Source organism: Enoplosus armatus, chromosome 24, assembly GCF_043641665.1.
Source record: "Enoplosus armatus isolate fEnoArm2 chromosome 24, fEnoArm2.hap1, whole genome shotgun sequence".
NCBI classification, from domain to species: domain Eukaryota; kingdom Metazoa; phylum Chordata; class Actinopteri; order Centrarchiformes; family Enoplosidae; genus Enoplosus; species Enoplosus armatus.
In genome coordinates, this window is record NC_092203.1 from 9,017,992 (window position 1) to 9,041,317 (window position 23,326).

At 43.7% G+C, this 23,326-nt stretch overlaps 3 protein-coding genes across 3 annotated transcripts; all 3 read left to right on the plus strand.

The window, feature by feature from the left end:
* Positions 1-1,174: 1,174 nt before the first annotated feature.
* On the plus strand, positions 1,175-7,624 carry lancl1 (LanC antibiotic synthetase component C-like 1 (bacterial)). The gene is made up of 10 exons (XM_070930868.1): positions 1,175-1,209; positions 1,574-1,701; positions 1,791-1,908; positions 2,670-2,880; positions 3,440-3,587; positions 3,915-4,061; positions 4,671-4,853; positions 5,096-5,272; positions 6,229-6,301; positions 6,859-7,624. Exons 2-10 carry the CDS (start codon positions 1,615-1,617, stop codon positions 6,933-6,935), a joined length of 1,221 nt encoding a protein of 406 aa, XP_070786969.1. The 5' UTR covers positions 1,175-1,209; positions 1,574-1,614; the 3' UTR covers positions 6,936-7,624.
* Positions 7,625-10,215: 2,591 nt separating this feature from the next.
* Positions 10,216-13,464, plus strand: mylz3 (myosin, light polypeptide 3, skeletal muscle). Its single transcript, XM_070930869.1, has 6 exons — positions 10,216-10,271; positions 10,759-10,786; positions 12,198-12,341; positions 12,485-12,655; positions 12,763-12,840; positions 12,936-13,464. Exons 1-6 carry the CDS (start codon positions 10,269-10,271, stop codon positions 12,962-12,964), a joined length of 453 nt encoding a protein of 150 aa, XP_070786970.1. The 5' UTR covers positions 10,216-10,268; the 3' UTR covers positions 12,965-13,464.
* A 1,189-nt stretch (positions 13,465-14,653) lies between these two features.
* Positions 14,654-17,647, plus strand: acadl (acyl-CoA dehydrogenase long chain). Its single transcript, XM_070930768.1, has 11 exons — positions 14,654-14,727; positions 14,912-15,085; positions 15,312-15,449; positions 15,540-15,704; positions 15,801-15,867; positions 15,942-16,106; positions 16,195-16,296; positions 16,385-16,498; positions 16,702-16,829; positions 16,910-16,996; positions 17,095-17,647. Exons 1-11 carry the CDS (start codon positions 14,654-14,656, stop codon positions 17,186-17,188), a joined length of 1,308 nt encoding a protein of 435 aa, XP_070786869.1. The 3' UTR covers positions 17,189-17,647.
* Positions 17,648-23,326: the final 5,679 nt, after the last annotated feature.

The window sequence follows — 23,326 nt, forward strand, 5'->3', positions numbered from 1 at the left end:
TGTGTGATGAAGCCGTTCAGTGCTCCGAGAGGAACATTGTGTACTGGAGTCGGCAAGTGGAGCTCTAATCTGCTGGTAGACAAAACCTCCATGTCAAGCGGTCCCTAAATAGATACACCACAGGGCACAGATCACCATTTAAGATCAAGTTTAAGTCACTGAAGTCGGGACACAACTTAACAGAGTGGAAAATAAAAAATATAGAATTACTGGGAAATGCAAGAAAATTTGACTTCATGCTTTCCCTCAAAATAAATGTACTGTAGGTGATATGAGCTCTGGCATGTAGGCTATAGTTTTACATTCAAAATATACAAATAACCTGATAAGACATGATGTATAGTTAATTAAAAGAACAGCGTATGCAGTGATCAGATCATACCAGCTTATCAAGGTGTTTTCATTACATACACACTCTTCAAAGGTTTAATGCAATTTATTTATTAATTTTACTTTAATGCATCCAAAAGCTCCCACTCACTGCTGATGTTTTGAAACTCAATTATGAATTGTAATGTGTTTCAAAACCCAGAGAGTGAGCTGAGAGATTCTTCCACTGCTTATGGGAATGTAAGAACCTGGAATATTTCTCATGACTAAATACCCCAAGGAACATGAAATGGGGCCAGTATGGATTTATCAATATGTATTTTGAAGCAAAGGGATAGAAGGACCATTTGTGGATGAATGATTAATGGCAATTTAAGCATCAAAGTTCATTCTTGACCTTGGAAATGCTGTTGGATGTTGGAACAACTCCAAATCAAGGTCAACTTACTGGCTTTTTCCAGGGCTTTCAGAGTTCAGCGGCGCTGTAAGTCAACATGGAAACTCCATCACCTGATGAAGACAGCGTGATACGGCTGAAAGCTCCAGAAAGCACAGGTAAGTGATCACTGGTGCAAAACAATTTTTTTGGTTCATGTTTGTTTTCCTTTATCCATCACTTTAGTGTGAATTCCCAGTACTTGACCTCGCTACTTTTTGTCTGGTGGGTATGGTTATTTATTTATTTATTTTAACATATTTTGTGTCTTTGTTTTTTATGTTTACCATATTTCTTTCCACTCCCACAGCAATTTCTCCAGTTTTGTGTGTTGTGGTGATACCGCCGCAGCAGCAGGTGGCAGTAGCGCGCCAGCTAACGCTACAATCCCCTCAGGGACAGAGAAAGCCGAAGAAGACTTAACGTCAACAGTGAGTGCAGAGGTACGGCTATGCTAACTGCCAATGTTTAAATTGTGTCCTGATATATGACTTTGGAGAGAAATTACATATTTGGAATGTATAATGTGTTTTATTATGCGTTTACGGCACTAGCTGCACAAACAAGTGTTAGCCGTTAGCTTTAGCGGTGTAGCTAAGCTAGCTTGAAGCTACAGCGAGCTAAACTGTCATTAGTTTGTGTGTGGGTGTGTGTAGCCCCGAAGAACAGGCGGTATGTGTGATGTGGCTTTATATTCTGTTATAAAATCGATAGCCCACTGTTTTTAGCCTTACCTCTATTTCACTCGTCCGTCTGCTGCGCCTTTATTGCCTCGTCTCTCTGCTGATTGTTTTTTATCTGGCCCAGATAACGTTATTAAGCAGCGCAGCAGTAACGGAGCTGTGAAAATGGACACAAGAGCCTGGAGGAATCCATATCATGACTACAATGGCAGCCCCGCGTCCACACAGGCGCTGTTTGACTCTCAGGGAAAGGTAATGCCTGCATGTGTAGAGTTGGGTGTGTGCGGGTGAAAGTGTATGTGATTCATGTGACCCTCATAATTTTAATTTATCTCCTGCAGCTCACATCAGAGTTTGCCCAGCGGCTGAGCAGCAAGATCAGTGAGCTTTTGGCTGTCATGGAAAATGGGCTGAAGTCTGCAGACCCAAGAGATTGCACCAGTTACACTGGCTGGGCAGGTGATGACACCCTTACACATCTGATATAAATTACATCATATGGTCTGATTGCCAGGTATTTCATTGATCTGACTATATGGAAACCTAACGTGAAGACGCAAGGCTGCACATATGATTGCAATGCTCTTTGCAGACACGTCTTTGCCTCGTGTATATATTTTTTCTGTCCTGTTTGATGATAATTTAATGAACAAACTGACTTTAAATTTTTCATACTCAACATTTAAAAATCATGATTCACTGAGGCATCTGAATCACCTCTCCATCTGGTTAAAAGGTTTCTGCCTCTGCAGTATATTATTTTTTGATTAAGCTCCTTTGATTTGTTTGGTCTGTAAATTGTCAAAACATTATAAAAACTGCCCATCGCAGTCTCAGAGAGCCCAAATTGGCTTATTCAGTCTTGTTTTGTTCGACCAACAGTCAAAACCCCAAACATTCAGTTAGGATTTATTCCAATATTTAGTTTCTTATCACAGAAGACAAATAGATCCAGAAAATAAAAATATAGGAGCTGGAACCAGAAACGTTTTAGCATTTTTGCCTGAAATATGATTGAAAATAATTGAGCCATGATCAAAATAGTTCAATTTTCTGTTAAGTCGATGCACTTTCAACCTTCAGTGTTGCAGATGTGCACATATTCTATGGTTACCAAATGTGTAGCCTTACTTGAGTTATAGTTTGAAACAGACATTTCTGAGTTAGTTTCCAAAGTTTACAACAATGAAATGTATATATGTCCGCCTGTCTCTCCACAGGCATTGCGCTGCTCTACCTGCACCTTCACAATGTGTTCAAGGACCCCTCTTTGCTTCAGAAAGCTCTCGAATATGTCAACCACAGTCTGAAGTGTTTGACCCGACGTCATGATGTCACCTTCCTATGTGGGGATGCAGGGCCCCTGGCTATAGCTGCCGTGGTCTACCATCGCCTGCAGAGGGTGCAAGAGACCGATGAGTGCATCAGCAGGTCAGTCTAGAATACATAGTTGTGCCTGATGAATATCTTAGGTACTTGCTTATTATGTAGACTCCTGGGTTTCCTGTAAAATATACAGTATTTGTAGTTTACAAAGGTATTGATTCATAGGTTGTTGCAGTTGACCCGACTAAATATGAGATCAAATAGAGCTGCGCAATCTGAACTACAGTTGTTTTATTCAATATAATTGCACATAGTAATAATGATGCTATCGTTAGCTATAAGTATCTGCAGTTGGAGAACATTAGGTCTTGTTTTCCAGTATAGAGAAATGCACTCATGTGTAGCTGTTACAGTGTTTTATGGGAACATGTTGCTTAAACTAAATGCCTGTGATTGGTCAGTTTATCTGTGACCACTTGATTGGATGCACCAGAGCATTACTCCAATCACGGATCCAGTTTAATTAACTGCCACTGAATTGTGATCACATTTATTATACAATGAACTGTACACAGTTATAGGTCATCACAAATAGTTCATCGGAGCAATATTCAGTCATCCGCTCTCATGAATTTCGTGTTTCCTGTGCTACTCCGCTCTTCAGACTGCTGCAGTTTCACCAGACTGTGGTGAAAGGCTCAGGCGGGCTGCCTGATGAGCTTCTGTATGGGCGAATGGGCTACCTCTACTCCCTCGTCTTCATCAACCAGCAGCTCGGCCAAGACAGGATCCCACTGCAGTACATCCAGCAGGTGGGTCAGGGACGGGGCGCAGTCTGACAACAGTTGCACTTCCAGGACAGGCTGACTGATCATCCATGACTTCTTAGACAGAACTCTCCGTCATGGTGCACACGACTATCGTAACTATAGAGAAAGAGGAAATTTAGCCTAATTGGATAAAAGGCTTGGAAATAACTAACTTATCTGCTGCCAACAATCTTGATTTGCCGCTTGGCTCTAATTTGCTCGCTCTTGCACATATCGATGTCCGGTTGGTCTAATTCATCTCCATTGATCTTTTTCAATTCTACAGATTAGGTGTGTTTGTGAGCCGGGATGTGTTATTTCCTTCCTTAGATCAGTGAGGCCGTGCTCGTGTCAGGCGAGCACCTCAGCAGAAAATTCAGGGTCCAGAACCACAGCCCTCTGATGTACGAGTGGTACCAGGAGCAGTACATTGGCGCCGCCCACGGCCTGGCTGGCATCTACTACTTCCTCATGCAGGTAATTTTGAGTTTAACAGGCCATATAAGGAAGAATTTGGAGCTATTTTATTGGACAATGTTGCTTAATATATGTATATGTGTTGTAATTACTTCTACACGGCCAGATAAATCTTGTAAGGAGCTTAATTTTGCCAACAATCTCCCTGAGATGTAATACATTACAACAGAAATAGCCCAAAATAAATAAAAAATACACACACTTAACAAATGAGATAGCCACTGATTGGTAAGTTTATTATCTATGGGGTGAATGTGTATCCTGCATTATTTTGATGTTGTCTAGGGCTGCAACTAACAATAAGTTTCACTATTGATTAATCTGACCAATGAATTGATTGAAAATATGGCCATCACAAGTTAAATTTTAAAATAGCTTATTTTGTCTCACCAACAGCTAAAGATATTCAACTTACAAACATATAGCGAATATTTGGCATTTTTCCCTCATAAAGCAACTTCAACAACTCATCAGCTCAACTAAGACTGTGGTTGTCTGTTAGGTGGGCTCAAATGTAAATTTGAGACCCTTTTACGGGCACTGCAGAAGGTGGTCTATCTGTCACCAAACGAACTCCGAACTCTGTTAAACGCGATCTCTCCCTCGCAGCCGGGCTTCGTCTGCGTGGAGGAGTACGTACACAGGCTGGTGAAGCCCAGCGTCGACCACGTCTGCCGTCTCAAGTTCCCCACAGGAAACTACCCAGCCTGTATCGGGGACGATCGAGACCTGCTGGTGCACTGGTGCCATGGATCCCCAGGGGTGATCTACATGCTCCTGCAGGCATACAGGGTAAACTCTTATTCTGAAGATGCACTTTATATTAGTTACAAAAGGTCATTCATGGAGTCCAGTCTTTTTAGAGAATTAAAGAGTTCATTTACAGAGTTATAGTACCATCTTGTGGTGACGTTTAGACAATTTCTCTTTTAACCTCAGCTGATAATGTCTGTGTATTTAGTGCTGCTTGTAATGTCAAGTGTTTCATGTGAATTTTCTTTTCTTTCTATTTACCGTTTCAAAATAATGGTCAGGCCTTCGGAGTACCTCAGTACCTGGAAGACGCCCTGCAGTGTGGAGAGGTGGTGTGGCATTGCGGCTTGCTGAAGAAGGGTTACGGGTTGTGTCACGGCGCGGCAGGGAACGCCTACACCTTCCTGGCCCTCTACCGGCATACGCAGGACCCCAAGCACCTGTACAGAGCCTGCATGGTGAGAGCACATGAAAGAGACTTCATGATGTACTCAGTATACATCATTCACACGGTGCAGCAGCCGTCTGAGTGATCAAGCAACTGCAGTGCATCCATATTAATTAGTGCCTAAATACTTGATTAGTGATCAACAGTTAGACGGTGAGGAATTCTGATTAGCGGTTGCTTTCTTATCTGGTGCCGATGGACATTAAAACATTTTAACCCTTTAATTATTCATGAAAGTTCATTTGCTTTATGAAACAAACATACAAAAGACATGTCCCCTTTGTTTTCACTTTTAGTATTAGCACTATGCCAGGAAATAACAGCCTTTTTCCCAAATATGTACATTTTAGAGGGGATTGAAAAATACAATAAAGCCTCTTTAATAGAAAGAGAAATAGAAGAGGTCAGTTTATATTTCCTTATTTGAGGCTTGATGTTGTGTCTTTCTCTGACTTTGATGCAAGACGTGAAAGTCATATTAAAGTTAGCTCAAAGCACAACCAATCATGGCACAGCTGGCCGCTAGCCAGCCTTAAAAATCGAAAATTATTCCAGAAACGGGGGGCATGTGAGAGGCAGGGCCTTTTATGTTTATTGACAATAGGTTGGTAGCTGTCGGTGCGAGTCGCCGTCAAAGCGGGCCGGGCGGAGCTGGTAGCGAGCTCTCTTTGGATGCACTCCAGGTGGCGCGAGTCCCACGCGAGCTATCATTAATATGAATCTATTCATAGAGGATGGAAATAGACTCTTCAGATGTCTCGCCTAAGCTCTGTGACATGCTCCCAGTGCAACAGAGTGACATTGTGGTCATAATACCGCGACAGATGCTAGGATTTCACTGAGAGGAGCACAGTTTTTAGCAGTTGTTGACATTGCTCGCTATTCTCCTGAGACGGCTCAGCTACAGTCCACTGTTGTGATAGGATGGGAATGTTATTATGACACTGCCTCTCTCTCTCTATCCAGTTTGCAGACTGGTGCATGAACTACGGCAAACATGGATGCCGAACACCAGACACCCCCTTCTCACTTTTTGAAGGTAATATATGAGGACAAAAAATATCCTAGTATTATAATGCTTGGTTTATATTACTGTGTTAACTGTAATTGGACCAATCCTTTTGAATCATTGGAATCCAAAGAAAAGCTCTTTTACAGCTGGCACATTGCATCATTTTGCAGTGACTGATGTACTTATGCACCAGCGCTTCAGGCTGTAGGCAACACCGACTGTAAATCGCAATTACAAAGCTATACAAGTGATTCATGTGTATTTTATCAAGCAGTTTGAATTGCTGCCCTCTTGGAGGTGTTTAATCGTGCCTCACTGTTGCTATTATTATTGCTGTAACTAATATTAATAGTGATACTATTGCTGGAGCTATTGTTTTAGCAATCAGCAGTGTGTCAGTTGAGAACTATTACAAAGTTGTACAAGCGAGCATTGAAGGCCACACGACAGATAAGGGGCCTGAATTGCTGATGCATCAGTTGCTTACACAGCAAGAAAATGTAATATTATGTAGTGTTTTCTGGAGGGATTTTGTACTGTATCTTCTCGGACAACTAACTTACCGTGTCACTGTCTGTTCACAGGCATGGCGGGCACCATCTACTTCTTGGCCGACCTTCTGCAGCCAATGAAAGCAAGGTTCCCAGGCTTTGAAGTGTAAAGGTTTCTCCACAGGTAGTCCTCCCCACGCACACTGCGGAAAAAAAACCAAGAAGACCCACACTTCTGCTCTCTGTCACACTCGCTGCATGAAAACACTTCATTTCATCTCGATTAATGAAATTCTGGGACTGACTTTGACTTCCCACATTGTGCCATGTTTTCCCTGCTCTTCTCTTCTGGGGACTTTACATGTTATTAACAGAATCAGTCCTACGCTCACATCTCAAGTACATAACTATCTCAAAGATGTGTCAAAAGCGAGAGCCTCTCTAGCTTTTTGTGTATAAATTAAACTCTTGCTTTGTTAACTTCGGCTGTTGCTCAGATTGTGATGTCTTTGAGGGTTTAAGCAAAAAAAAAAAAAAAGGAAGGAAACTAATTTTCAAATTTGTCAAAACATAAAATTAAAATTGTGAGGAAACTAAATGGTGTTTTGTTAACACTTAACAACTGTATATATCTATTATTCTGTAAGTTTGATATGTATATGGATGCTTTAGTTTGCTATTCTGTTTGCTGTAGACGTTTCTCTGAAGAAGAAAAGCTAGTTAAAATGCACTAGATATAATACAGTCCAAGCTGTGTCATGTGTTTAGGGATTAACCCCGAAGTGTAAACTGTTTGCCTGTCCTTTGCACTGTCTGAGCAATAAACCATGTGTCTTTTTACAGCTGTTGCTGTAGTGAATTTCAGTACCTCCTGCTCTTGTTTTGGTGTAGTTTGCGTAGTTACGCAGCAGCAAAGAAAAGCCACACGAGGGCAGCAGAGAGGCGGCAACTTGTGAATCAAAATCTGACAATTGACCTTCACTTGGCAAAGTGAAGTACATTAGTTGGCCTTGAAACTTGGTCACTTCATGAATAGGTTATTTGACAGTCAAATTTACTGCTAATCAGGTGGAATTTTCCATTTTCAGTGGAGATATGGATATGGCGTACAAGGCGGTCTATAAATGTCCATGAGGTGATCTGCTTTGACTTTATTATGGAAGGAATTGTCTCTGTAAACCCTGAGATGACACAGAAATGCAGGAGATGTACACATTTGGCATATTTCCCTTTGTTAACACTCACTTTAGCTCATACTACAACATATTACAATGACTTAAAGTGTCTAAAATACTCAGTCCCCGCCTCCATGGGCCACTTGGCTCAACTGGACTGGTCTCTATTCCAAATAAGGCTCATGTGACACCCCTAAAAAACCAAGTGGCGACACAATGCCACCTCTTTTTTAAGCCTCCACTGCCAGTGTTTCTTTATGGCCTGACGCCAGCTGGGGTCTTGGACGGGGAAGTGCAGGTTACTGTACCAGAGAGTCTTGAGGAGCAGGAGCGTTCATTTTCTCCACCCCCATCTCCACAGAGCCCGGCCCAGCGTAGAAGAAACCAAACACCTCCAGCAGGAATGGGAGTAAAAATAGAGGTCATCTGTCCCGAGGCGTGGTCTCCCGGACATGTCTTTTGGTTTACTCGGTCTCACAAATATCCTCCAGCTCTCTCCTTTCTGCTCCTTAGCTGCAGGACATGATTATCGATCCCTGTGCACATTGTCTCTGTGTGTCGGTGCGCTTGCTCTTCGTCTCAGTTGTGTCTTTCTGTCCTTTGGAACAAACTTTGGAGGAAAGGGAAAAGTTTTATACTGAAACCACATGCTCACAATTTGTCATGTTTGAGTTATGAGCATTTAAAAGGAGATGTTTTAACAATATATACATTTGCATTTCTGATATATTTGGTCCATAAAAGACACTGGACATTCACTGCACACACAATCATACATTAGTATCTATTTTTTAATGAGCATATTGATAGATAAACAAATGAACATTCATGTACTGAATATGCAGTGGCCAGCAGAGGCTTGTGTGGGAACGGCAGAGCTCAGTATTTGGGATGCAGACTGCATCTCATACAGAGTACAGCATACAAATCTATGCACAGATTAAAATAAATGCACCGTTTTTGTTTTTGTTTTTTTGCAGTTTTAACAAATAATTAGACATTTTGACAAGAAAGTGAGCATAAGTGAAACCTAATGCAGATGCAAAACACAATATATTTCCATTCTTAAGAAACATTGTTTACCTTTCTCAGTATAGAAGTACATAATCATTTTTGAAACTATGAACAACTTAGTTTTAATCCTTTTAGACTTTCTCCAGTTGAGGCTATTGCTAAGACAAAACAATGCCAACGGTAGTCAGTGGACCTTTAGTTGGGATTGTTTTGTCAAACTGCTGTACTTTCAACAGAAATCAGGCAGGGACCATAATGTCAACAACGACAACCTTATTTGGTCCCATTAAAGTAAACATGCTGGGTGAAAATGTGTCCCAGTGTTTTTGCATGGGACCGTTTTCAAGACGGAATCCATCAGAAATGTGCTCTTGTGATTTTGTTTTATAGCTAATTTTACAATGTTGTTTTAAGCTTCTTCTGCATTAATAATAGGTTTCTTTTGATGTTGCCATCAGCACCACGGAGAGCTCTGGTGGAGAAGCTCTGCGCTCAGGTCATTTAACCTCCATAGATCATGCAATTTAGTCTTTACTTCTGGGTAACTGAACCTGTTATGGTTATTTTATAACCTCAATTTCACCCCCGTGTGATGGTCTTTTCATTCAGCCGCGTGTAGAATACAGCCAAGACATTTTAATCAATTTCTATTAAGGATAAAGCAAGCGAAGCTGCGCATTATGGTGCTCACTTCAACTACAAAAACTATTCACTTTGGAATGTCTTTATAAACCTCAGACAATCAACTGCCAGTCAAAGTTGACTTTTTTAAACACCTGCCTGAAAGGAATCAGCTTTTCAAACAGTTTTGCCCTGCTGTTATTTAACCATAAGAGGAGGACAGGTCTCACTGTTTAAAAATACCACCTTGTAAATGAGCTCTCTGGGCTCCTGAAGTGGGCCACTAGGCAGCTTAGTTTTCTGCATTTTCACTGTCACAGTTCAGTTGTGTGTCTCTTCCAGAAGAGACAACTTTAGACTGAGATGTCAAGTCAATGAAAGCGTTTTTTTTACTTTATATAGGTTTTAAAAACGGTTTCAAATCTTGAGACACAAGAGTCTTGACACAGTTATTTGGCCCACTAAAAATAGCCCCGTCCCCTTCTAAAGGCCTACTCCCGCACAGCTCTCCTTTCCGTTTGCCCTAAGAAAGTTAAAGATGTTCCAACGTGTCATCTGATCTGCCTCATTAGCATACATGACATCACATGCCCGGGATAAATAAGAGGGGGCTTCGACCATGGCTCAGGACCACTCTGTCTTTGGACTTCAGCTTCTCTTCTCCTTTCTTTCCTCCAGCTCCAACTCTCCAAAATGGTGTGTACAAAATTGTGTTTCGGACCTTTTAGGTGGGGCGGTATCGATGGAGTTACCTTTTTTTCTACCAGGGACAACTGTTTGTGGCATGGGTTTGGATACCATCTCTCCAAAATAAGCCCAAAGTTGGGACTTCTTTTGGCATCATTGAAATTGTGCTAGAGACGAGAAGCTTGTCTTTATAAATTGTGAAAAATCAAGGTTGAGAGGTCCAGGACCATAGCCTTGAAACAGTCCACATTTCTATGATTTAAGTTTCTGTGGGCTTATATCTAAATCCAAGGAGCCTGTCTACAATTTCACAGTTTACAGCAGCATGTTCTTACCTTGAGCAATGTTAGGAAAGCTGTGTTATTTCTATACTGATACTGATAATTCTGATAAATCATTTGTTTCATTCATTTCTCTGTCCTCTGTGTTTATGTATTCTTAAATGTACCTTTTTGTTTGTGTATGTGTGCGTGTTTTGTGTATTTCTATGTGACAGACCGAGTTCTCAGCGGACCAGATTGAGGGTAAGTGAAGAAACAGCAAGATTCATCCTCATCCCTTACAAATAGCTTGGCATGTAGAAGAAGAAGGGTTGTGAAAGTCCCACAGCTGCAGGCTTGCCTAGTTGAACCTTTAAGCCAAATTAACTGTTAAAAGGTGGAAGTGAGGATGAAGAAAGTTCCAGACCGAAGCCATAGGACATGCCGTTCCACAGACTTGTCCAGTTGTCGAGGAGCATTTGAGTTATGTCTATTCTAAGCCGACTCTTGCAACCCACAGTGGCCCTTACACAGCAGAGGTGTAAATCACCAGGGTCGAGGTTTAAGATGCAGGCTCTGGCGGCATCCTCTTACACAAGGAATCCAAATTGTGATCCCTCAGCACCATCCCCAACCCTTTTGTTTAGTGCTGAAAGACGTGTCCTCTATAAACATTACCCTATGTTCGCTGGAAGGCATTTGTTCCCATGGGAATCGTCCAATTTAACTTTTACATTTCCCCCCTTTTGAATTGGTCTCCATAAAGTTTCGTTTTTGTATTATATGTTCATCTAGAAGTTCCAAATTTCCCAGTTGGGTGTATTAGAGCTGCGGGGCCAAGTTCTTCGCTTCAAAGTGCTTCCTATTAACTTAATTTGTTTAAATGGATTTTCAATTTGGCAATGCTGCTTCTGCACATTCTGGTGCATTTATACTACATGTTGGTCGCCAGTGGAATACATGCAGGCCATGCAAGGCAAGGTGTAGATTACACTGCAGTCAGCATTCTTATGTTAACTCGAGTAAGGCCATGGGGCCATGGCTCTATATGGCCTGGGTTACTCTGTCAGGGTGTATCAGTTTGCTCCCGACGTCGCCCTAAATTCCTCCCAAATGCAAATGGAGGCAGGAATGGAGAGGGGATAGAGGGGGAGGGGCTGGTACAGCTGTTCTGGCTGCTGCGGTTCAGAAGCCACACAAGACCATTAATCTGTCAAAAAGGTCACTTTGAGTTGGCTTCCTGGTAGGATTCATAGAAATAGCTAACCTTTGTTCAGGCCCCAGTTCGTACCTTCCTCTTCTCTGCGTGGGTACAGCTGTCGCTCCCCGTTAGCTGAGAACAATGACGCAAGTATGTGGCTTCTAGTGTCCTTGATCCTCCGACATAGTCTGACACCACAAAGCTGCCACTAAGAACCCTGTAATAGAAAGAATAGAAAAGTGCATTACTAGCTTAGATGTCGCACCAGACGGACCAAATATAACTTTTTGATTTGCCATTTGATTGAGGTCTTTTTCCAAAGCGCCTACGAGGCCATAGATTTCTAGTATGTGTAACCAATTATGTGTGGGACTTTACAAGGCTGAGATTCGATATTATGTTTGTTGTTTTGACCAACTTGTTTCAGTACTTTGTAACTCAAAAGTTCTCTCCTGACTCTCCCCTCCTGGACAGACTTCAAGGAGGCTTTCGGTCTCTTTGACAGAGTCGGTGACAGTCAGGTGGCCTTCAACCAGGTGGCCGACATCATGCGCGCTCTGGGCCAGAACCCCACCAACAAGGATGTTGTAAAGATTCTGGGCAACCCATCCGCTGATGGTAAGGCAGTGCGTTTTGTTGCTCATCATTTTCATTTGTGAGATGAAGAATGTGGTATTTCTTCTCTCAAATGTTACAAAGCCAAACAAACCTGCCTTTTTGTATCATATTAATGGTGCCCTTCATGTGACATTTGTCTACAGACATGGCCAACAAGAGGCTCAACTTCGAGGCTTTCCTGCCCATGCTGAAGGAGGTCGATGCCCTCCCAAAAGGTACAGTTGACGACTACGTTGAGGGTCTCCGCGTCTTCGACAAGGAGGGCAACGGCACAGTCATGGGCGCTGAGCTGCGTATCGTGCTGTCCACCCTGGGTGAGTCTCAAGTCACCTTCTCCAAATATAGAAGCACACAAATATACTTTGCTTACCAGGCACAGTATGTCAGCATGTGTGTGAAATGGATCCTTGTGCGTCTACAGGAGAGAAGATGACTGAGCCCGAGATTGAGGCCCTCATGGCCGGCCAGGAGGACGAGAACGGCAGTGTGCACTATGAGGGTAAGCTTTGATTTCCCAGCATGCCTTCTCTAATTTTTTTGCTTTATGAATATTTCATGTCAAATATTTGAACATATGGTTTCGTCTCTCTCCAGCTTTCGTCAAGCACATCATGTCTGTGTAAGAGGCCAGCAGTGGGAGTGCTGAAGAAACTGTAGCTCACCTACAGACAGCCCAACGGTGTTCAGGAACATCTACACTGTGCCAAAGACCAACCAAGGAAAGACAAGGACTATGTACAAGGGATGTTGACGCAAACCCATCTTGTTGTTTATTTTGTTTTCCTTTCGTCTCAAACCCTCCTATCTCGGGACATCACCATCACCTCTCTATTGCAGACCCACATCACTTGGCCTCTACTCCCCCCCGGGGCGTGTCTCCACTCGCCACATGGGGTGAGGAACGGGGGAGAAGGGGTGACCGCTCATCAAGTGAGGGTAGACCCCTCCCTTCCCACCGCCACCTCATTCAGTCACGCCATCACTGGCCCAGCAATGCCAAAGGTGCTGGAGAATGGTCGTGGATAGGCCGCCAAAAGTCTCCCACTTCCCTGAAAAGTTTTATTTATTGTCACTCTGTTCATTTCAGAATAAACTTTTCCAACGTACATCCCAGATGGGTTGATCCTTGTTCTTTCATTGCTCACATACAGTTGAAATATGCTTTAGTACAGGGCAACAGTTTATTGTAGGTGCCAAAGTTAAAGCATGTCACTGATGAAATGACAGAGTGTGTAGTTGCACACAGCTCCAAGTACAATCTACAGGACGATAGAAGTAGTCATACAGCTAAAAACACTATTATGTACATACAAGTATGTGAAAAAAACAGTTTTATAAACACTTATATAAATAAAGCAACAATGACCAACAACATACAAGTCAAGCGTTTCTGTAATTCGATAAGAGTAAGGGCATATATTGAGACTCACGTGCAGGTGGTGCCATTTTAAAATATATTTTTTTGATTTTCCTCTTTACAAAACTGACATTAAAAGTTATGCAAACAGTTAAATTTAAAGGAGACAGCCATTACTATCATACGTATTACCAATGTAAATAAAGGTTACTGCGGATGGAGAAGCAGAAAGAATACATTTACTGTATAAATGATAATAATAATAATAATAATAATAATATTGCTGACTCGCTCTTCTTAAAAGAGTGTTTTTCAGCTGAGACGCTTTGGTTGCTATGATACGGAATATACGCGGAAGTAGCCTATGTGGATTCACGTGATTTGGTGGGAAACATCTCAGTGTGTCTTTGTGGTATTTGTCCCGCCCCTCCTTACGCTGTGATTGGACGGCTGGGTAATAAAGTGACAGTGCAGCGTTTTAACCAAAGTTCAACATTTTTCAAGAGAAGGAAGAAGCAAGAGGTCTCACTCTGCTGCAGCTGTCATGGACAAAACCGTCTGTTCAACTCACTCAGTGCCGGCCTTAGCCATTTTGGTGCCCTAGGCGCGCGCATACACGGCAAACATTATAACATTAATAACAACAGCCGAGCGGCGCCCCCTCCGGCAGGTGGCGCCCTAGGCGACCGCCTACTCGCCTATGCCCAGAGCCGGCCCTGAACTCACTTTATACAGTGGCGAAATGTAACTAAGTTCATTTACTCAAGTGCTAGTATAAATTCGATGTACTTGTACTTTACTTGAGTACTTCTATTTTAGATTACAACACAACCCGGAGGAGGATTCAGTGAATTACCGCAAAGTGATCCGTCTTCACATGAGATCCTACTCAGACGATCTTTGTTTGTTTGCTCGTATCAGAGCTTCGGACTTTATCGCCGATTAGTTATAAAAAATGATCCGACGCTGTCTTTTCGGGCTGAGAAATGTCTCCAGGCGAGGACAGGTGCTCTCTGCGGCTACTGCAAGGTGACATAACCGTTATAGGCCAAATTAAATAGTCGGAGAAGACATTTGGAAAACAACAAAAAAGTACGCTAGTTTAGAAATCTAACTTGGAACAATCGATATTGGAAATAATCATTAATTTCAGCCCTTTTTTTGTCATGGGTTTCCAGATCAGTTGATGTTGACTTTGTGTAATTCCTCCCAGGGTACTGCACAGTCAGGCCCGGCAGGTCTTACAACCCTCGACCCGTCCAGAGACCTCCAGTGCCAAGACCCTGATGGACATCGGGACCCGCCGGATCTTCAACACGGACCATGATCTCTTCAGGAAAAGCGTCCGACGCTTTTTTCAGGAGGAAGTGGTTCCACATCACCATGAGTAAGTGGGCGCATGGGTGGCTTTCTGAACGGGCTTACCCGGCAAAGGTCCAGGGTGGCCAGGGTCCCCATGGGTGAGGGGGGCCCTTGGCCAGAGCCTGTGTTTTGAATGACTGTTAATATTTATTGCAATCAGATGACTTCAAAGAGACGCACAGCTACACCAAATGTATTGATTACTTAATTTAACCTTCATTTTAAGTCTTTCCCCTTTTTCCTTGATCCAGGTGGGAGAAGGCGGGCCAGGTGAGCAGGGAGGTGTGGGAGAAGGCTGGTGAGCAAGGCCTGCTGGGCGTAATGATACCAGAGGAGCACGGTGGCATCGGAGGAGACCTGTTTTCTGCGCTTGTCACATGGGAGGAGCAGTGAGCTGTCCTTAAAATGAAGAACACAATTAGTCATATCTGAGATCAAACACTAACTTTTTTAACGAGGTTTTTCTTTTTGTCCTCCAGATCGTATTCCAACTGCTCAGGCCCGGGTTTTGCCTTGCACTCCGACATTATCATGCCCTACATCAGCCACTACGGTAGCAAGCAACAGATTGAACGCTTCATCCCCCAGATGACTGCTGGGAAATGCATCGGTGCTGTTGCCATGACAGAGCCAGGAGCAGGAAGGTCAGGGCTCAAGCGGAGATGTAACGTCAAAGAAATCAGCGTCCATAGCGCTAATGTAGCGTAGCTTTGATGACCCCGTCACCTTTCTGTTCTCAGTGATCTTCAAGGCGTGAGGACGTACGCCAAGAGGGATGGCAGCGACTGGATCCTCAATGGCAACAAGGTGCTGAGTCATGAAATGGTCATTTCATTGCATCTCAACATCAGCTTGAAACCTTTTCCGTCTCACCCCTCCAGGTGTTTATCTCAAATGGTTGGATGGCTGACGTGGTGGTGGTAGTGGCCGTGACAAACCGCGAGGTGAAGACAGCGGCACATGGCATCAGTCTGTTCCTGGTGGAGAATGGCATGAAGGGCTTCCAGAAAGGACGCAAGTTGGACAAGATCGGTCTGAAGGCCCAGGTATTGGAGCTCATTGGAAGATAGTGTGTCCATCAGTCTTCCACCATCCCGCAAGAGGATCTCACTATTTTTTGTCCTTCTTTCAAAGGACACAGCTGAGCTGTTTTTTGAGGATGTGCGTCTCCCAGCAGACGCCCTCTTGGGGGAAGTCAACAAGGGTTTCTTCTACCTGATGAATGAACTGCCTCAGGTGAAGTTTAAACAGGGTGAACTTTGCGTTATCAATTAATTGTATCGGTTAATTTGATGGTAAATCATCTGATTATTTTTCGGAGTAGGAGCGTCTGGTGATTGCTGCTTTGGCCATAGCGAGCTGCGAGTTCATGTTTGAGGAAACCAGGAACTACGTGTTGCAGAGGAAGGCTTTCAACAAGACGATCGCTGACCTACAGGTCTGTATAACAAGGACTTTTAGAGGGGTTTTGTTTATTGTGTAATTTACTGTTATAGCCGTGACTGGCAGCCAACAGTTTTAGAGTTGCAGGTTTAGGTTTTAGGTCTTATCCTTATCCTTAGGTCCTCTCTGTTCTTTCTTCCTCATTGCCGAATGAAAATAAGGAGAATAAAAACCATTGCATCTAATTTTACTCCACAGACCGTGCAGCACAAGCTGGCCGAGCTGAAGACTGAGATCTGCGTGGGCCGAGCCTTCGTAGATAACTGCCTTCAGCTCCACGCTGAGAAATGGCTGGATGGCTCCACGGCTTCCATGGCCAAGTTATGGTGAGAATGTGTTTTTGTATTTACTAGCTTCCAATCCCAAAACAAGCTGCGTTTGCTAATGTCCTTTGTTTTTTCTTTAGGGCATCTGACCTCCAGAACAAGGTGGCCACTCAGTGCCTGCAGCTCCATGGAGGCTGGGGCTACATGTGGGAATACCCCATCGCCAGGTGAGTGGCACATGAGCTGAGTACCAGGGAGGGGAGGGAGGACGGTTTGTATTCCAGGCCATCAACAAGTTGCCGAACTTGTCTCTCTGTCCTTCCAGGGCGTTTGTGGACGCCCGTATTCAGCCCATCTATGGAGGCACCAATGAGATCATGAAAGAGCTCATCGCCCGCAGCATTGTCAGCCAGAAGTGAGACATTTGGACGTTTTCATGGTGGAGGAGCACTGGGCAAAGTGGGGTGGTTTGCACGGATGTTTTTTTCTTGGTTGACAATTTGATTGAAATTGGGTTGAAGTATGATGAACGGTTGTAAAAAGTCAGGGGAGGTTTTACAGAATGAGACTATGTAACTTCTGAAAGAGGAAATAATAATAATTAATAATTAGTTTTAGATTAGTTCAACACACTTGGGGTTCAGTTAGAGGTTGGCAAATAGATTAGAAAGAGCACTGATGGCTCGACAGGTTCCTTCAATCACATATGATTTATATTTCACAACATGAAATAATGACCTACTTTTATGTCTGTTTCTGTTGCTTTTCCACTTACTGTGGTGTTAGTTGTGTAGACTGTATAATTATGTGAACAATGTGTAATTACAGAAGAGATTTATTCTGCCTCTCTGTCAACACTGTAAGTGTCCTCCCCTGGCTGTGCACTTTATGAAATAAATACAGTACACACTATGTTTTACTGGCCAGTGTTCATCAGAATCTTTGATTAATACATTTGTCAGTCGTGTTGTTTTAGCAGAGTTAATTTACGTCAGATTTTATAGCAGATGGTGCCGTGCTTTCAAATTCCATGTTGGTCAAAGTGTGCATCCATGTCTGCTTCTTGTTTTCTATACTTATGAGGACCATATACCCTCACAAAGGATAATAATTGCCTCTTCATTCACGTTTTTGGGTGAAGAGGTAAGAAGTAAGCGTTGCTGTTGGGAGCATGTGGAGGTAAATTGAAGAAAAACTGCGTCCCCTGTGCAATGTCTTATTTTTGTCCATAGGTGGCAGTAAATGCACGTACAAAGCTGGTAGAGAAATGAGAAATGACTGGACTTCCATTTGATTCCATTGCAGCATACAGCAGACTGTTGAATGTCACTCTATGACTGTTCGAAGTTTCAACCTTATCTCTTATAAGTTAAGGATGATAATTGCCACGTTTTTATTCATTTAACCTCTGCTTTTATTTATTATTTTACATATTCAGGCATCAATCTATGCCTCTCATTTTCTCAACTGAATGGTACAGCATACCAGTATGTTTGATCTTGAATGTACCATTGTCATCCATGTGTTTGCATCCTTGTGGATCCAGTGCATGTGCCTGTGAATGTACAGCATGCCAGTCTGACTCTCTGATGCCCAAAAGTGCAGCTATTGCTCACTGATGCATCTCCTACCACTCCCCTCCCCTCTCCTTCCTTTCCCTGCCCCTCCTTCCCCTTCTCCCCTTGGCACCACCATCCACTATTATCCCCTTCCCTCTTTTCCTCCCCCTTCTCCATCTTTCCTCAGCAACAGCCACACCCCAGCGCTTCAGCTCTGCACTCATTTCCACTGCGGACAGAGTGCTTCCCTTCCAGCAGAGCAGCTCATGATGGTGTTGAGATGCAGAAGCCCTTTAACAATGACTCAACATTTCTCTCTGCACCTGCTGGCTGTTCTGTCTGGCTTCATGTCAGTGCACATCTGTGCCTGTTTTTGCATTTGTTGCATATTTGCACTCAAAGATGCACAAATGTCATATAATCACAGGGAGGGATTGCCTGTCATGCACATTGCAGCCACATAACCCCTTTGCGCCAATACTGCTGCATTTACGGTAGCTTAATTTGCGGTGGGAGGGATCAGCGGGCACCATACAGCTCTCATTGTCACTACAGCTCCCTCCACACACACAAGGGTATTAGTGCCGCTCAGCAGCCTAAACCTCCAGGTAAGAGCCGAAGCTCTTTGTTTATCATTTACTGGGAAATCCTCTGTGATTGCTCAAAGCAGCATTCATGTCGAGTCTCCGCCCTTTTAATGCAACTCTGGCAGCTGTGAAAGTTTCTTTAAAAAAGTCAAAGTGTATATTAATGTTGGCGTTGCTGTCCACTAATCCTCAGCTGTTTGTGTGTGTGTGTGTGTGTGTGTGTGTGTGAGCGCGTCATGGTGTGATGTGCAGCTATGTGTTTGAATTTGGAGATTTGAAGTGAGCTGTTTGACTCTCCACAGGGAGTTTGTAACTTAACGTCGGTGTTCAGTGACGTTTTTGGCCTTCAAAATTCCGGGTTCGTGCATGCGGAAAAATGTGTTAAATTGTTGATTGGATTTGCGGCGTCTGTCGCTGCCTCGCTGCGTCCCGGTGCGTCCCGGTGCGCCTCTCCTGCTGCAGCAGCCTGCGCCTTTTGTTCTGGTCCACGCCTGCATGGTGCTGAAACCGGCGCTGCTCCCGGCTGCAGCACAGGAGAGCAGACCAACCTGCGAAGGACAGGCGGTGAATTGAACATGTAGAGGTGTAGATTATTTTAGCAGCAGTCATCTCGGTTGTATGTATTGGCTCATGTCGTGGCCGTGGATTGTGGGTATGGGAGTAGCCCAGCTTGTAGTTGGCATCTTGTCTGCCACAGCCAGTTGCCCTTGCAGTTATTACCAGCTTGCATCAGCAAAAGGTAGCATGGCTCGCCTTGGATGCACATATTTGCAATTTTTAGTATCTTTCACGTTGAGTTGAATTTAGTTAAAGTGATCACAGTAATTCTGTTATGGCAGCAGAGTGCCACCTAAACCAAACCCTGGATCTCCATGTCTGCAGGCGATGATTTACCCTTCCCTGATGGATTGTAATGTCTTTGTTTTTATATATTCAGCCATAGATAATGATCTAGACGTGTGCAGACTTCCATTAAGCATGGATCTGTTCCAAACATCACCAACTCAGCGTCCACATACCAACTCAGCGTCCACATGCTGAGGAGAAGCAGGAACCACAGATTTCCCACGTCTGGATGTGAAAACATTCCTTCCATGAAAAGGAACCGTGAAGCTGCGCTCCACGTTTCGTATTAGCACATTCCTCTTGCTGTCTCATAAGACCCCGGGCACGGACACGATATCTAATGAAAACAACTCCTTAACATGCTGACGATGTGAGATTTTGAAGGCTTTTTAGCCCTCCATCAACAGGACCACTCTTGGTTCATGATGGGGTCAGTTTTGACTAAATGAGATTCGAGTGTTATTGCTCTGTAGAACAGGTGTGTTCGCAGCTCGTGCCCGTGTTCACTCAGCTCCCTTCTCGGTTTGAGGTTTAGTAACCTGAGACGCTGTTGAAGTGAAGCGCAACACATCCTGTTTGTTCAATCCGCTTCCATTTGATTAGAGAGTACAAGAAATGTGCAGGAATTTGTTTGAGTTTTCACAGTAGGGGCCGCTGCAACAGGCAGTGGCAGAAATGGACTTTTGTCTTGTGTGTCAACAACAGGCAAAAAGAAAAATAACCTGTAAGAGTTAGAGAATGACACGGAGAAACAGTTCCTCTCTAGCGTGACTTGTATTGATTATTGGCAAATCTTGGAGGTTGGTGGATGTCAATTAACTTCACATACAATACAAAGAATGGGCTGACCACACGTTCTTTGCCCATTTAGATTATGTGTTTCTTGGCTCAGGCCAAATGGAGGTTGACAAAGTGCATTACAGTCGAGATGTCAGGTTTCACCCACTTCCCCTGTAAGGAGAAGCCTCTATCGGGCCAGATTGGGCTGAGTCTAATCACGGATGGAGTAATTGAAATGACCTTAATCACAGAACAACAGGTTGGGTCTGTGTCTGTGTGTTTACTCACATAAGCTATGAAAATACGACGTATTTAATTCTAGTGTACTCCTTCTGTGTTCATGTGAATTATGAGTGTGTGTGTGTGTGTGTGTGAGCTATACATTTAGCCACTTCTTGCTTTTCCAACCACAAGGAAACCCAATCCGCCTCCCTGCACCATGCGGGAACGTTAAGTATATTTCCCAACGTCCACTCTGGTTAGGTGCACCGTCAAAGTCCTGAAACCACAGAACCACTCTGCGCTCCACTGAAATTAAGACACGCCGTCTTGGCTGCTGCTTCCTTTTGGGGAGGAATTGTATTGGAACAATGTTTGGAGTAACGATCAGTTTCTGGATTTGTTTGTGGATTGATGTAAACTGGTTTGATGTAGCATGATGGGTTTTGGAGGCATTTGCGTAGTAGGTGAACACAGTGCGGTCTGGTTCCATAGGCACAGGTGTTTGAGGACTCAGGGTGCGTCTTTGTCCCCTGCTGCTCGTCCCGTCTGAGGCCTTTTGCGCTACAAGTGTCTAATGGGAGCTGGCAGAACTGTGCTTTAGTACGTGATTAAGTCTTGACTGTGAGACGGACCTAATCTAATTCACATACGTCAGAGGAACCAAACGGCCCACTGACCTGCATATGGAGCACACACACGCTGTCCTCAAACACACACCCTGCCAAGTGCGAACTAGGATTCTTCTTGTCGGGCATAGAGGAATAAAAGTGTCGACGGGGAGTAAATCAAGGTCATCCTCCATTTTCCAAGGATGAATGAAGTCGATTACGCACTTAGCTGATTCTCTTCACCAAGGTCCTTTTCAGAGACTGAACAGGAAAGAAATATGGTTCTTAAAGGGACGTTATTAGCATACCAACATGTTGTAACAAAAGAGGACGGATGGACATTTACTCACCAACTGAGAAAGCTGTTGGGTCGCGGCTAAGGTGGCACGAACGATCTGCAGTCCAGATGTACTTGACACAGCTGTTAAAATGAAGACCTCTGTGTCTTAATTGAGCATGAGTTGTCAAACACAAAATCAAACTATAGACAGATCCTTGATGTTTTTCAGCCGACGTTTCTTGTCGAGTTTATTGAGTTTGATGAACGCGGTTTATCTGGCGCTGAGATCCATCCTGTGACCTCCTCGGTACAGGACAGCCTCTCTAACCGTTCAACCACTCGGCTCGCCCTTGTACCATCTCCATCTACGGCTGACTTGCAGCCAGTCTCCCAAACGAGCCCTGACAGCCAGTGTCTCATTTCATTCCTCACGGACGATGCCCCTCGACAGAGAGGACACTCATGCAGGGCATTCTTACACTCCCTCAGATATTGGCATCTCTAATATTCTCTGCCGCTCTCGCTTCCAATCTTGTGTTGTAACCACGTTAGCTAACCCATGAGGTCAGTGTGATAATGGCAGGTTTGTACATAAGAGGCTGTAGAAGACCGGGAGTGAGTAGGAAAGAAGTTTATTCCTGCAAAGAATACAACACCGCCTACCAGAGCGGCTCAGTTTGTACAAGTTGGCTTGAGTACAGAAAATCCGCTCCATGTTGATCCATGTGCCTCAAACTTATTTCCCTCCTCTAGAAAGCTCTCTTTATTTAGATCAGTTTGCGTGGACAAGTGCCAAACAGCACATTCCAAGAAAAAAAACGTGCTGTGTGTTCACACGGCGCTATTGCAGGAAGTTTATGCATCTCTGTCTCAGCGAGGTTATGACATATAGTCCAGCTTTAAATGGCTGTTTGCAGTTTCACACCCCTAATTGGCACACGAGAATGCAGGCAAATGGGCTGTTGACATATTCTGGATAATATTATGGCGGTGTCTGTTGCTATATGTAGCCAGCTGGGTCCTGCGTCTGTTTTAATGTTAGCAAAGCACCAGAACGTGACTAGATTTTATTGGCTTTGCAATTAAAAGTGTAAAGGAAATGCATTTTTATTGACGGACAACAAACAATGTGGTTCAGGGGAGTTCTTAAGAGAAGAATGCAGCAAAACAGGGTGATCCAGTTTGAGAAACCTGGAGACTAATGCACAAAATGATTTTTGTTTTTAGACTGCAGTTATTGAGATGTAGTGTTGTTTCTTAACATCTTTGAACAGCTCACAAAAAAATCATGTTTCCATGAAGTTCCTCTCGGACTTCTTGAAAATGCATGAAGAAAAAACGAAAATCTTTTTTTTTCCTCTTGTCCATCAAAGACAGAACTATTTTAAGACTTAATAGTAGCCTAAATGATGTACTAGAAGAACATTCAGCAGTTACACTGGAGGCAGTCTGGTTTCTCGGACCCTGACCCGGGCCAACGGCGGGAAGAAACCACTAATGAGCCTTAGCTTCTTCCTGAATGGGCCAGGGACCTCCCGTTAGCCTAGCGTAGCGGCTAAGCCATGTAGCACTGAGCCTTTATGATTTCCAGATGTTCAAGCTAAACAGCTAGATTGTTTTCTCCCCATCCTTTTGCAAACAGGGGACTGCCAGCGCTTGTAGGCTAATGCATCGA

Coding starts and splice junctions, on each gene's coding strand:
- lancl1 (XM_070930868.1), top strand. CDS start 1,615: ATGGACACAAGAGCCTGGAGGAATCCATATCATGACTACAATGGCAGC. Junction 2,881..3,439: donor ACCGATGAGTGCATCAGCAG/GTCAGTCTAGAA, acceptor TCCGCTCTTCAG/ACTGCTGCAGTTTCACCAGA. Junction 4,854..5,095: donor TGCTCCTGCAGGCATACAGG/GTAAACTCTTAT, acceptor AATAATGGTCAG/GCCTTCGGAGTACCTCAGTA.
- mylz3 (XM_070930869.1), top strand. Junction 12,656..12,762: donor TATCGTGCTGTCCACCCTGG/GTGAGTCTCAAG, acceptor GTGCGTCTACAG/GAGAGAAGATGACTGAGCCC. Junction 12,841..12,935: donor CGGCAGTGTGCACTATGAGG/GTAAGCTTTGAT, acceptor GTCTCTCTCCAG/CTTTCGTCAAGCACATCATG.
- acadl (XM_070930768.1), top strand. CDS start 14,654: ATGATCCGACGCTGTCTTTTCGGGCTGAGAAATGTCTCCAGGCGAGGA. Junction 15,086..15,311: donor GTGGTTCCACATCACCATGA/GTAAGTGGGCGC, acceptor TCCTTGATCCAG/GTGGGAGAAGGCGGGCCAGG. Junction 15,450..15,539: donor CTTGTCACATGGGAGGAGCA/GTGAGCTGTCCT, acceptor TTTGTCCTCCAG/ATCGTATTCCAACTGCTCAG.